This window comes from Odocoileus virginianus, chromosome 34 (genome assembly GCF_023699985.2).
Source record: "Odocoileus virginianus isolate 20LAN1187 ecotype Illinois chromosome 34, Ovbor_1.2, whole genome shotgun sequence".
Classification (NCBI taxonomy): domain Eukaryota; kingdom Metazoa; phylum Chordata; class Mammalia; order Artiodactyla; family Cervidae; genus Odocoileus; species Odocoileus virginianus.
In genome coordinates this window covers 28,895,065-28,910,353 of record NC_069707.1, presented here as the reverse complement: position 1 = coordinate 28,910,353, position 15,289 = coordinate 28,895,065, and the positions used below count along the sequence as shown (strand labels likewise).

Here is a 15,289-nt window from a genome sequence, read left to right as displayed (position 1 = left end):
ACATGACTGAGTGACTAGCACTTTCATTTTTCGCTTTCAATGTGTAGCATGAGAAAGATAGTATTTTATAATAACTGTGTATGATGTATAATGTATAAAATGTCTACTGTTGTACATGTTGTACACCAGAAACTAATATAATATTTTAAAGCAACTATGCTTTAGTCAAAAATGAATGAAAATAAGTAAATTGAGATGAAGATGCTCATACCAGTTCTAAACTGTGGCACCTGATGCTGAGATGCTGAGAGTACTGCCTGGGAGGGAACGGGGTGGTGCCACTCTCACTGCTCAGGGTATGTGCTGCCTCTGTAATAGTTGGCTGCAAAACAAAAGCAAAAATTCTCTTTGGATTTCTATTGGTTAGCCATTCATGAAAATAAATACTAATGTAGGGCTTTCATCGAGTGAAGTGGTGTGAAGTGAACTTTGAATAGTAGGGGATACCTGTATTTCCTTCTTGGTAAGTTGTCTCCTGTTTGGTTTTATGTAGCATCTGAGTGTGTGCATGCATGCTCAGTCCTGTCAGACTCTTTGTATCTGGCATAGTGCTAATCATAGTGTATGTAGTAAATGCCCTTTATTATACACAATGTTGCATTGCTTTGGTTATGACCATTTTTAAAAACAGACTATTTTTCAGAGCAGTCTTAAGTTAGTAGCAAAGTTGAGCAAAAGATACAGAGATTTTCCACGTATCCTCACCCTGGCATATGTACAGCCTCCTCCTTTAAACATCACCCACCAGGGGGTTACATTTGTTACAACTGATGAGCCCGCATTGACACATCATCACCCTAAAACCACAGTTTACCCTAGAGTTCACTCTTGGTGTTATACACTCTATGTATTTGGACAAATTTATACTGACATTTATCCACCATTCTAGTATAATAGGGCGTAGTTTCACAGCCCCGACGGTCCTCCGTGTTCTGTCTAGTTATCCTGCCCTCCCCCTCAACTTCTGGCACCCACTAATCTTTTTAGTCTCTATAATTTTGCATCTTCCATAATATTATATAGTTGAAATCATACAGTATGAAGCTTCCTGACTAGCTTCTTTCACTTAGTAATATGCTCTTAAATGTTTTCTGTCTTTTCATAGCTTGGTAGTTGTTGTTTTGTTTTCCTTTTTTTGTTTTCCTCTTAACCATTATTTTAAAAGATTGTAATTTGTGAATGATTACCCTTTTCTCTTATGAAGAATCAGAGGTAATAGCAATTGCTAATATTTATTCAGTATGTACAGAGTGGTGATTAATATTCTTAGAGCTTTAGATGCATTAACTCAGATATCTAACCCTCACAAGTGCCCTACAAGGCTGGTAACATTGTCATTTCCATTATGCTAGTAGGGAAACTGAGGCATGAGGAAGCTTAGTCACTGTTTAAGAGTGTATAGCTTATAAGTGGTGGTTCTGGGTTAGAACTTTGGTTCTAAATTCCATTCTTTTCACCTTTAAACTATACTACCATTTAATCTGTAACTTGAAAAGATTTCTTACCATTATATGAAATGAACAGTTCTCTCACCAGAGCTTAGTAAATCTTTCATTTTAAAGATGTGTCTTTATCAACTCATTTAGCAGATGTTTTTGAGTGCCCTGCCTCATTCCTGGAACTGTGTGGGACCTCAAAGCTTTTTGTTTTAGTGATGTCTGCCCCAGTGGGATTAGGGTTAGTGCAGAATTGAGTTCTCCGTTTAGCTCATTGAGCAGAGAATTTCTGGCAGATACCTGCATTTTTTTCCTGCTAATGTGTGTCAACTCATAGTAATCTACTCTTTCAAGTGTTAGAATTCTGTCAGTCCCCTTATTATCCTACCTCATTTCAATTTAAAATTATTCTCTTTGCCTTTAGAATATTCTTACAAGTTCCGTTTTAATGACGCCAGTATCAGAAGATGAAGACAATGTTCTCAAAGCATTTACAGTGCCTAAAAACAGGTCCCTGGCAAGTCCCTTGCAGGTAATTACTATTCCAGCATTGGTATCTAAAAAGTCATTCACTATAAAACTTCAAAAAAAAAAATTTTAGATGTAGTGCAGTGATGCTTTTAAATAATTCCCAATGTCTAAAAGACTCCTAAGATTGCCACTCATATGAGACTCACTGAAAATTGTTTTATTAGAGCAAGCATCCAAAGAATGATGAAGTGAAGCATTTCTTACTGTGACTGAGACTAAGATTGTTAATCACATGTGACAGTTTCTCTTTCTTCTGCTTTTAAAGGTTTTATTAAATAATTGGTATAGTTTACTTTTAGTTTCAAAATTTTTACTTTTTCTATTCCCTCACTAAGCCATCAAAGCTCAGACCTTGTTTAGATTTTCAATGAAGTTTGAAATTAGATAGCTAGAAAAGAATTACAACATATTTGACTATCAGAATAAGAAAGTCAACTGTCAGTGTTATGTGGCTGATCTCTGGTTGAACATCTGCTTTTGGGTTTTAATATCAAAAGAGATTTCCCTTTTTCTGAAGTAGGTGTATGTTGATGAAATACAACACATTCCAAATTAATCCTGAACCAAATGTAAATAAGAATGCAAATTTGCTCCCTTAAATTATTTACAGCAGTTCCCAGCATTAAATAACACAGTACCCAGCCACCTGCAAAGCCCTCCCCTTCATCTCCCCCTTGCCATACTGAGGGAAAAACCATAAACCCTGGAGCATATAGAGAACCTGGATTCGGAAGTGAAAAGTCATATTTGTCCCGTGAGGGAAGGCACAGTATGAGACGGTGTGATCTGAAAGAGTGTCCTGTTCCGGAATGGGCTTCTTGTCACTGTGGTAGGCCTGCACTCTCCAAATTAGGAGAATCTTAAAACTGCCCTCTTTAAAGCATTTGTGATACTTAGCATTATTTTTAAGAAATGCAAATACAGCTAGAAGGGCTGTAGGCACACTTTGTGTCTTAATTCCATCAGAATGCTCTCCTTGTGACTGATCCTACTGCTTTGATGAAAGGTGACCATTGGCTAGAGTGTGGACTAGGGAAAGACAGTCCTTGAGGGCATCCAGAGTCTTTCCTGAGTTGATCAGGCCTGGGTAGAAGTGTCAAGAAGACTCAGAATATGGCACAGAATTGGGAGATGAGGAAAAGAACAAACTCTGCATAAGGGGGAACTCAGAAAGGAGATTAGAAGAAAGCTAAGGTCACCCATTACAAAATTTTACCTAGAGCTGCTCCTAGATCCAGAATGAAAACGCTTTTTTTGTTTGTTTTTCTTGCCTTCTTCCTCCCTGAATTTTTTGGCCCTGGGTTTCCAGAGGATAGGATTTGGCTAGTGCTATTAGTGCATTAATTAAGCTTTATTATTAAGCTTTAATTAATTAAGTTTTATGTAATTTTGTAACCTAGGCTAGGATCTGACTTATATTTATAGTAGTAAGAAAAAGTGCATTCTAAGTGCTAAATTGCAACATGTAAATATATTTGGGGACAGTTATCATTATGAAGTTGAAAACCCCTAAAGTTGGAGAACCCTAGGTTCTTTCCCTAAAACTAAATCCTAAAGCTTTTGGCCTAACCAGATAGTGTTCAGCAAAACCTAAATCTAAACTTTTATGCAAAGATAAAATATAGTAAGCCAAACACAGTACAGATATCAAATATGTATTATATAAAACTTGGCAACAATATCAGTGTTTATAAAAATAGGTTGGCTAATTCTTACCTTAAATGTTTTAATGCTATTGAATTAAAAAAATAATCAATATGGAACTTTATTATCATTATATTTTATTTAATGAGACTATTGGGTTGGCCAAAAGGTTTATTCAGATTTTTCCATAACATCTTCTAAGCAAACTTCTTGGCCAATCCAATATTCCCCATCCTTGAAGCTCAGTATTAAGTGGTCACTCTGTTTTTATTAATCTGTATTTTCTAGCGTTATCAATGAGTCATGTTTGGTACTCTTCAGATTCTATCATTGTATACTGAGATTAAGCCACCTACATACATCAAATGGTGAAGGTAACAGTTGTCAACTCCACCCACCTAAATAATTGACACCACAAGCTGATTTTGGAGTCAGTGCTTTCATGTACACTATATGGTTTTACTGATGTACACCACTCAAATATATTTTAATAACTTGCTATAATAGATAACTAATTCATTTTAAGAGTGAATGGCACCTACCAAGTGTCTCCTTCATTTTATGTCATGGAAACCTATCTTCTAGTACCATAGAAATATATGATTTCTAAAATGTTTCAAATTTTTGTGATAAATATTCAAAAATGCATCAGGTCATTCATTCTAAATATTTAAGCATATAGTGCCTATATTTCATATAAACCTGGCTCAATAATATTTATATAGATTTTTAAGCAATTTAGTAATCTTTTCGTTAAAACCATTATGATTTTTTTCATTTGTTTTTATTAGTTGGAGGCTAATTACTTTACAATATTGTAGTGGTTTTTGTCATACATTGACATGAATTAGCCATGGATTTACATGTATTCCCCATCCCAGTCCCCCCCTCCCACCTCCCTCTCCACCCAATCCCTCTGGGTCTTCCCAGTGCACCAGGCCCGAGCACTTGTCTCAGGCATCCAGCCTGGGCTGGTGATCTGTTTCACCCTAGATGATATACATGTTTTGATGCTGTTCTCTCGAAACATCCCACCCTCGCCTTCTCCCACAGAGTCCACAAGTCTGTTCTGTAAACCATTATGATTTATCATATATTTCCATTGATAATTCAATTTGACCTAATTGAACAGATTTTTCATGCCATGGTACTGTTGAACATATTGTGCATTTGTTAACTGACCTGGCTGTTCAACTTGAGTACTTTATATAATCTAGAAATTTTATAATTTGTACTTTTAATAAATGTATCAATTTAAATGGGATTTTATCCAAACAACCTAGACATTTCGTTAGAGTACATTTAATTAAAACAACTAAATTTGGCTCCTAAAATATTTTAAAATTCTGATACTTCTAAAATATGAAATGTTTGTCAGTTGAATACTGCAAATGATTGTCCATCTAACTGACTAAATACATTTGCTTTGGTACAAGAGAAGTTTATTGACAACTACACTAACATGGCAATTCTGTGTTCTGACTTAATCACACCCACAACACTTTAAACAGAGCAGTTATTGTTTTGAGGCCCCCAATATTGGAATTTTATAGTTCAGATTCTAATGCACATGTAAATGCATATGCTTATACGTAAGTCACTTCAGCCATGTTCGACTCTTTGTGACCTCGTGGACTGTAGCCTGCCAGGCTTCTCTGTCTGTGGGATTCTCCAGGCAAGAATACTGGAGTGGGTTGCAAGGCCCTGTTCCAGGGGATCTTCCTGACCCAGGGATTGAACCTGTGTCTCTTATGTCTCTTGCATTAGCAGGAGGGTTCTTTACCACTAGTGCCATCTGGGAAGCCTTGCTTAGACATGAATACATGTAATAGCTACATTTCCTTCCTCTCTGCTTGGAACCAGCCATTTCCCCAAGTGCCGTGGTCTTTTAGTGGGAAATGGTATGTAGAGACCAAACTCAGACTGCTAGGTATGCCCATTTGTTACATGGATTGTCATTGAGAAGCAAAGAATTTTAATAGCTTGAGCTTTCCATGTATCCCCTAGTCCATAAACTATAATGTTTAGAGGCAAGTATAAGCCATTATGCACAAACAATGTTATATTTGTTTTTGAAATTATTTATGCTTGATCTTTTTTAAAAAGGAATTTGCAGCAGCTGCATAATAGTATAATTGGATTTCTTCTTCTTTTTTTCTAGTTGCCTTAACTTTAAAAACAAACAGGGACAGGAGTCATAATAAAAATGTTCTGAGACTTTTTTGATATTTGTGTCTTTCCGGTAGCTCAGAATATGTAAGCTTTTCAGATCGTTCTGCCAGTTTCTCCATGTTGTATGGTGGTAGAGAATAGTCTAGAAGGTTATAAAATGATCACAAATGAGGAAATAGATACTCAGCTTAGAAAACTTGCAGTTTGGGATGGAAAAGGCAGGTTCACTGTGGAACCCTTCTGGATCCTGCTATTTGAAAGTTACTCTGAAAGGGGCCAAGACTGGCAGACAGACAGATAGACACACACACACACACACATGCGCCGTGCACAGAACCCTCTCAGTAAGGAGGAAAGAACTGCCTGTGCTTTTGATTTGCTTTACATTTTGAAATAAATAACATTTTGCCAATAAACATTCCCTAAGGTAGACATTTTCATTGGTAGATCTGAAACTACACTTAAGTTAAAAGCCTCTGAACTTGTGTATTTTTCTCTTAAATTATAATTTTCTTTTATTCCTGTTTAAAACCCAAATGTAAAAGATGTGTTCATATGCTTTTTACTCACTCTCTTTCCTCTTTTTTGTAACCACAGAGTGACAGCCTTAAATTTTAATTTCCTGACTTGGCTTGTCTTCGCCTTACTTTTTTAAAAGTGAGTTTAATTTAAGTAAATTTCTCAAGCTATTAATACTTAAACACATTTGCACAGCATCAAAGTATCTTACAGTATTATTGCAAGCAGCTGAAACTCACTTTTCCAGTTCCATGTGCTTTGGATTGCTCCTAACTTTAATATGAATTGTTTATGAATTTTTCAAACAATGAGGCAAACCCTTTTTGCTTGATCGGCATGGCTAAGAAGTGTGATACATTAGCATGCACACAACAGGCACCTGGGTTCTAATCCAGACTTCACCAATTTCTAATTGCGTGTTTTTAATTCATGAACTTCTTCAAACGAAAATGCTCATCGGTATACTGGGGACTATAGTTTGTCCTCCATTTATCATACAGGGTTGCTTTGAAGATCAAATGGATAGAATATTACTTGCAAAATGACAGCACTCCTTCCAGCGTGCATTGGTGGAGCCTCTTTTAGATAGTCCCTGTCCTTAGAAACATACGCAGGAAGTCTTCACCACCAGCCAGGTCCGCCTGCACTGAGGTGCATCATTTCTTCTCACGTGTTCTTTCTCCTTCCTTCTTCTACTCGGGCAGAACTGTGTCAGTGGGTCACCAAAAGAGATTGCTGATTCAACTGATTCCTGAAAAAAAGGTAGTCAGATCTCTTTGGTATCATGGAGATCAAACAACTGACTTACTGGTCCTCTCATTTTTCTGCTGCCTGTGTTGGCATGTCAACAGACTTAGAAACAGTCCGTCTCCATGTGACATAGATCTTTCCGGACATTTCTTAGTGTTGGTATGCTGTTGTTGACCTGCTTCCCTGGATACCTCTGTGTTCACTTAGTTCTCCCTTGGGTCACTTTTTTTCCACTTGCCCTGGCAAGGTTTCATATAGCTGTTAGTAATATTTCAGCAGCCTTCTTTCAATATATCTTATAAAATAACTTTGCCATATATAGTTTTGGGATGAACTGGAGAGGCTAAATGAGTGAGGAAGGAAAGTTGAGCTCAAATTCAGAGTGCCCTACCCCAGAGAGTACAAGACCTGGATTTTTTTTTTTGTTTGGTTGGGTTTGGTAAACACTTTGATATTGGATTTTCCTTGGGCCAACAAAGGTATAATTGCTTTAATTGGCACTTGCTTTAATCTTAATAGTTAAAACCAATACATTACTAAGGAAAGAGGTTTTCTTCCAAAAAATTGTGACACCTGAGGTTATGTGATTAAAACTGTTGGGGAATCTATCAACAAGTAAGATGAAAATATCCTTAGAGACACTGGGGACAAACTCCAAATTTGGAGAAAGATCATTCTTCATAGTAATTGTTAACTTAGGTCTGGGTGGCATGTGGAAGCACTGGTGGATGGGGCACCCCCCAGCACCATCTGCACCTTTGATCCCTTAACTTTTAGGGCTCTTTTCTATGAAAAGTTATCAATCTTGAAGTTGGGCACATTTGATTGTTTTGTGCAGCATTTATGCACAGGAAAAGTTTGATAATAACTAACCTTACCTCAGTGACCCTTCGTCTCAGGTTTATTCTTGACTTTCAAGATACAAAAGAGTTCTACGTTATCTCTTATAACGAATACATTTTAAAAGATGCCTCTTTGAGACTGAGTTCTGATTTTTAGAATTTTAGTTCTGGGCTTCCATGATAGCTCAGTTGGTAAAGAATCCTCCTGCAAGGCAGGAGACCTGGGTTGGAAAGATCCCCTGGAGAAGGGAAAGGCTGCCCACTCCAATATTCTGGCCTAGAGAATTCCATGGACTATATAATCCATGGAGTCACAAAGAGTCAGACATGACTGAGCGACTTTCACTTCACTTTCACTTTAAAAGTCTTTTCTCTGGATAGATTAAATGGAATAATCGCATAATTCTTAAGTCTTTTGGACACTGTCTATGTCTGCTATTATTTTAAAAAATGAAACAGAGAAATGTAAAACCATCCCATAAGTTGCTTTGGGATTACAAAATCATTCTTTTATGACTTACATAGGTTTCTTATGAGCTCTGTGAATTGTACAATATACCCTGCCAAGGCTGTTGATATCAGCAGTTATTGTGTGAAGTTGCTCTATGAATGTCACAACAATAGTGGTTCTTGTTCAGCGCGATGAAAAAAACCATTCATATTCTTAGTGAAAAATATGAAGATAATCTAATTCCGACAGAAAATCACCTGTGGACATGGTTTTATCTCATTTGATTTCTTCTGTTTTCTGCCGAGGATCAGAGTATTTATTTAAAGTGCTTCAGCAGGATATCCCAGTTAGAGCTCTGACAGCCTGTTTACAGTTCATCTCTGCCCAGGGGCGGTCAAAGATACATCGTGGATAAGTGAGATGACTTGCGGGCAAGAAGAGGAGGATGTGTGGCAGGATTATTAACTTTGAAATGAATTAGGGTAGAGTGACATGTCTGCAACAGCCCCGTGGGTTAGTCAGTTAACAAGGATTCATGTGCAGAAATTCTTACCAATTCTTTAGTGTAAGTGAAACTAACCTTTATGGAGAGGGAATAAGGAGGATACACAAGGATCTACTTGACAGTATTAAAAAAAAAAATCCTTCTAGCATGAAGACATTTAAATCTTCCTTTGTTAAACTATTCTGTCTGCTTGAAAAGTTGGCCTAGGACCCTAAGGCTTCAAGGTAAGGAGGGAGAAAGAAATGGCAAAAAGAGGCAGCTGCCCTTCTGGCTGGTGGACGTCAACATTTCTTTTCTTATCCAGTACTTGACCTTCTGTTCTTACTTTGCTTTCGTGAAGCAGGTATGTGACTGCTCTGACCAGTTTTTCCATTCTTGGTTGTAAAAAGTATTAGCTTTATACTTTCAAGACGCAGAAAAGGACCTGTCCTCTCAATGCTCTCCTTTTTTGTTCCCGTCTGTTTTAATTGCACACAGCAGCTACTGTGCCCTGCTGTGTGTCTACACTGGGAGATTTAGGTGTTCCAAGTCATCTTGTCCACTCTCGGCTATGAGCCTCAGGACTTGGGTGCCCCTGAAATGCGCTGCTTTCTGAAATTTGCATATTTCCGTTAACTTGATATATTTCTTCATAAATTTCATCTCTACTTGGGAGAGGCTGATTGAAATTTTTTCAAAAAATTAATTTAAAATATAGATAAAATACAATTTTGTATTGATCTTGTTTTAAATATCTGGGCCTGGAGGAAAAGCCAAACATGAATAAAATGATGAACAGTCTGGGAGATCCAACAAAACACAACGCTCAAGTTGAAAATATACTAGGGGGTGATAATTGTTTTAGATTCTCCTGAGCAGACATTGGGAATTCTGAATTAAGTATCATATTGTCAAGTGACAGAACTTGACTTTTACTAAGAGACATTGTAAAAGCAAGCATGTTGTTATTTAGTCGCTAAGTCGTATCCAATTCTTTGCCACCCCATGGACTGTAGCCTGCCAGGCTTCTCTGTCCACTGATTTCCCAGGCAAGAATACTGGAGTGGGTTGCCATTTCCATCTCCAGGGGATCTTCCCAACCCAAGGATTGAACCTGGGTCTCCTGCATTAGCTTTTTTTGGCATATTCTTTACCACGCAGCCAACCTGGAAAGTCCAAAAGCAAGCATAAGATTCTTTTAATATGGTACTTTAAGATACTTAATTTCATTTAATATAGAAACTTATTTTGTATTAATTGAAGCATAGCTAAGTAGAAAAATTCTTAGCTAGAGAAAAACATAAACCATCCTCTCTTCCTTGCTCCTCACTTTTACCTCCATTTTCACTTTTTTTCTCCTTTCCCTCTTATTTGTTTGTCTGTATTCTTTCAAAACATACATTTTTTAGTTTTGTGTGTATCTTTATTTTATGTTTACGTATAAGATTAGTATATTAAAATATTCTGCATCTTCTTTAGTCATCTGATTTTATTATCAGTGTACTTTGTTCTGTGTTCATCATTGATTCTAAACCCTGCATAGTACTCATGGTAGACAGCCATCATCTTTAACTATTCACTCTCAAATGGTAGTTACTATATGTCATATTGTTATTTTGTCTCACATTGTCATATGTTATGATGTCACATTGTTATATGTCACATTATCATATGTTCTGTGCGTGTTACTATAAACACAAGCTCGGTAATTACAATGATTCCATTAAATTTTATTTTGTTAATTGGGTTTCTTGTGTCATTTTGGTGTTCCAGTGCTGCACTGAAAAATGTTAGCAACAACATGTGAGCAATCAACTCAACTAAAATATGGGATTCGAATGGACAGATTTACACCAGAGAGATATGTATATTTAATCCACTTCCTTCACACTAGAGTTCATTGTTGTTTAGTCGCTAAGTCATGTCCAACTCTTTGCAACCCCACTGACGGCAGCACACCAGGCTCCTGTGTCCTTCACTGTCTCCTGGAGTTTGCACAAATTCATGTCCATTGAGTCAGAGATGCTATCTAACCATCTCATCCTCTGTTGCCCCCTTCTTCTGCCTTCAGTCTTTCCCAGCATCAGGGTCTTTTCCAATGAGTCAAACTACAGAAACACCATTTATTCAGAACTGTATCATAGAATGCTTAAACTACCCTGGTGATTTTATTTAGAAAACATTAAATGTGACTCAGTGGCAGTAGTCAGCCCAGAACAGATGTCATCTTTGTCCGTCATTTTGTGATTCACAGTTCCAGGAAAATATTATAATCAATCTTGCTTATGTAGTATTTCAAGTTATGTATTCAGCCTCTGAGCCTTGAGAGTAAACATGTGTAAACTTGGATGGTGCTTTTAGGTTGGCAGTGAGCTGGCACAACAGATTGGGCAGAAACTGGGAAATCTAGTTTGTGTCCTGTGAAAGTTTACAAGTTAGAAATGGCACTGTAAATCTTATGTCGCTGAAACCTTGTTCCAGACCCTAGGCAAAGAAGTCCCATCACCACACAAACACCATATTCGTTCAGAATTATCCTACCTCTCTGTTAAATAGTCTGATGACTTTAACACTTCATCTCAGTATTTCTTCCTGCATTCTGAGGCTCTGCTGACCGGACCACACAATTTCCATTCATAAGAACTCTGAACAAAGCAGCAACTTATACATACTCGTTAGAGCCTGGATTTACACTCCTACTTCATCACTTCTTAACTGGATGACTTTAAGGATGTTGCCCATGTTCTCTCTTCCTGTAAAATTGCCTGCTCTGTAAAACAGATGTAATGAGCCATACCTAATCCACAGGTGTTTGTGAGAATTAAATTAGATGATACATGCAAAATACTTAGAAACATGGGTGGTACTCATGTTTAATCCTCTTATTTCTTCCTCTCTGTCTCCCTGTCCCTCCCACAAGCAATGTACAAATTGCAGCTTCCTGCCTCTCTCATGTTATTTTGCCACCTGGGTTACCCTCTTTACCACCTGTCGATCTCAATACTGCCTATTCATGCCCTCTGCCTAGAGCATGGCCCTGGCTGTTCCTGGGCATCCTATCTCCTCTTCTTCTGGCTGTGGCACCACAAACCTTTCATCTGCCTGTCATCACTTCATCAGCGTCAGGGCTTCATTTTGTCTCTAAAGCAGGGGTCTCTACCTCCGGGATCTCATGCTTGATGATCTGAGGTGGAGCTGTTGTAATAAAAATAGAAGTAAAGTACACAGTAAATGTAATGTGCTTGAGTTATCCCGAAACTATCCTCCCGCCCTTGGTCCATGGAAAAGTTGTCTTCCATGAAACTGATCCCTGGTGCCAAAAAGGTCAGGGACCACTGTCCTGAGGGACACTTGAGGCTCTAAAGAGCAGAGGCCTTTCTTTTTTTGTTGTTCTTGTGTCCATGAGAAACATCCCACTTGGATATAAATACTAGGAATAGCTGTGCTTTTTCTAAACCACTGACTGACTTTTGAGCTTACGGACAGCAAATCTTACAACTGCTTGTGTTTCTGTTGCCCTCTTTGCATTGACTGCTAGAGAGCTCAGAGTTAGTTTTGAGATTTACATCTTGTTGGTGGATTATAGTTCATGGAAAGTCCTTTGAATCCAAATCTCACCTCTTTGGATTGTTTATTTTTTCCACATTTCTTGGTGACCCACCCTTATCTATGTTTTAAATCCTGTTCATGTATATTCATTTTGTAAGCATTTCAGTACTCTTGGGAGCTAAGTAGGGCAGACTTACTGCTCTAAAGAGCAGAGGCCTTGTACAAATCTTACATATTTTGGTTTGAAGCAACATGGAAGGCAGATGGCTTCCCTGGTGGCTTAGGGGTAAAGAATCTGCCTAGGATGCAGGAGATGCAGGAGACCGGGGTTAGATCCCTAGGTCGGAAAGATCCTCTGGAGAAGGAAATGGCAATCCACTACAGTATTCTTGCTGGAAAAGTCCCATGGATAGAGGACCCCTGTGGACTATAGTCCATGGGGTCAAAAAGAGTTGCACATGACTGAACACGCACACGTGGAGAGCAGGTAGGAGCTGGGGCTAGGCAGAAGGCACACACAGATTCAAAACCATTCCACAGCTTCCCCATTGATTGGCTTTGGGCAAGTTATCTGCACTTTCTGAGTCTCCATTTCCTGCTCAGTTAAAGAGAGAATGAACCCCCACCCAGGGTGGCTGTGCTGTGTAAATGAATTCATGTGTGTGAAGAATCTGGATCCGGATGCTGCCTGTGAGATATTAGTTCCATCCTGTATCTTTCAATGCATCTTTAAAAAGTAAGCTATTCTAATAAATAGAAATTACTTAATTGGTATTTCATTGATCAATATCCACTTGAGTTGATACATTTAAATGTTCATAACTAAATTTAAATGTAATTAACTTGATTAAAAATATGTACTATGTTTAGTAAGGGTTGATCAATTCTGGCACCTATGGGAGCTGCTTCCGTGGGCAGCTCAAGCACTCACCAGTTAGCTCAAAGAGTCAATGCCCACAGCTCACCTTGGGTGTGTGGGGGACTGGACTCATTCCTGTCTCTAAGTCTATAAAATCTGCTAATAGACAAAAAGCACTCAAACATGAAGATACAGCTGGATCTTATCATACTGCTTGGAGTGGGTTTTCTCTCTTCACGACAAACAGTTTCTGATAATTAATATCACTTAAGAATGCTGAATTCCTGGTTGTCAGAGTGAAGATTTTATCTGACAAAGGCTCCCCCGTGTCTCCTATTTGCTATCTGGAGGTCAGCATTTTTTTCTGCTGGGCCAGGTGGGGCTGGGAGTCCATCCATGGGCTAAAGCATGTGCTTCGCGGTCTGACCTTGTCCTTCCCCTCTCTCTGCCCACCCCTGTTAGCCTTGTAGCGGTGCTTGGGAATCCGCATCCTGTGGGAAGACAGACGATCAGATGACAGCTTCCGGTCAGCCTCGGAAATACGTGAATGCCTTCTCAACCCGGACTCTGGTCATGTGAGACGTTTGCAGACAAGCATTATGGTTTTCAGAACACTTCAAGTTGACTTGGAATATAGCATTCCTCTACATGAAACTTTTCATGAATGGGAGAAGAGCCTATTTTTGTTGTGGTACAACAGTTGAGAGAAGCACCAAGTGCATTTAGGTGGGTGAAATCGTGTGAGATTTCACCCACCTAAACGGATTTTTTAAAAAATTAATAAGTGTAACAGTTTTACCTAAATTATTAGGTCATGGATTGTAGTCAGTGGTTAGTATCTTAATGCAGATTTTTTTTTTAAAAAAACATAAAATGATTTATCTGTATTTTAAGAGGATCCAACAGATCAGTATTTTCTCTGTGATGAGGTTTTTGAAATTTAACACAAAAAAAGGTACTCCAATATTTCACTTTTCTCAATCACTAAACACAATGCATTACTATAAATGTCGGCTTCACTCCGTGGAATAAATAATCAATATTGTAAATGCTCATTTATGGTCAATAACATTGGAGGTACGTTTATTGTACCAAACCATTTTATGAGGGTTTTTTTGTTGTTGTTAGCTTGCTTTAAAAATTATTACTGTATGAAATAGTTTTATAAAAAATTATATTTTTATTCAGTAATTTAATTTTGTACATGCCAAATGAAAAAAAATGTGTTTTGCTGCTATGAACTTAGCCTGTAGACATGCTGCTAGTATCAGAAGGGCAGTAGTGCTTGGGAGGGAGAGAAAAGAAACTTGGTGTTAGGTAATTGACTATGCACTAGTATTGTCAAACTTTTTTATTTTATATATATATATACATATATATATATACTTTTTTCCTTTTGTAATACATTGGAAAACTTATTTGGGAGATTTTGCATTTGTGGTTGTTTCTTGTTTTTTTTTTTTTTTGTTCTTGTTGGTTTATAAGAGGATGCATTGCACTTCTTTATTGGGAGATCTGTGTTGTTGATGTCCTGTGTTTTGTTTTGAGTTCAGCCTGACTGTTCTTTAATTCAGGGCTTATGTGTTTAATCAGCATTCTCCAGAGTCCTTAAGTGTATGCTCTCAGAACTGCCACACACAACCTGTGTGTTTGCAGCTGGGGTCGATAGCCAGTTGCTGCCTTAAGAACCTTTGGTGCAAGATGGCCGGTACTGAACTTTTGATATGACAGTGTACTTACTGCCTTGTAGTGAAATAAAGCTGTGCCCTTATTTTACTTACTTTCGACTTCTGTCTTACTTTTGATTGTGGACAGTAGTTACACTTTTAGGAAAATGAAGTGAACACAGAGCACTTTCCTCTGTTAATAATTGGCACACCATCTGAACTTGAAGAATTCAAGAATTGTAACTTTGGAGAAAGAAGAACAGGCAAGCCAAGTTAGTTCACAAATGATCATGTGCAGAATGTGAGCTGGGAGGAATCTTCCAGAATCTAGTTGAGAATCTTCTAGCATCAGTCAAGGCTCCGGAAACATTTAAATTGGGGTAAG

The 15,289-nt window shown here is 37.9% G+C and overlaps 1 protein-coding gene across 4 annotated transcripts in view; it reads left to right on the top strand.

The window, feature by feature from the left end:
- MYB (MYB proto-oncogene, transcription factor) overlaps positions 1 to 15,017 on the top strand; it is a 35,398-nt gene extending 20,381 nt beyond the window's left edge. For 3 of the 4 annotated variants that reach the window (XM_020883157.2, XM_020883160.2, XM_020883158.2), the window contains 2 exons: positions 1,861 to 1,968; positions 13,700 to 15,017. In XM_020883157.2, coding sequence (XP_020738816.2) covers positions 1,861 to 1,968; positions 13,700 to 13,816 — 225 coding nt within the window. In that variant the 3' untranslated portion in view covers positions 13,817 to 15,017. The remainder of the gene's footprint in view (positions 1 to 1,860; positions 1,969 to 13,699) is intronic. The other variant, XM_020883159.2, reaches the window with a different exon arrangement.
- Positions 15,018 to 15,289: the final 272 nt, after the last annotated feature.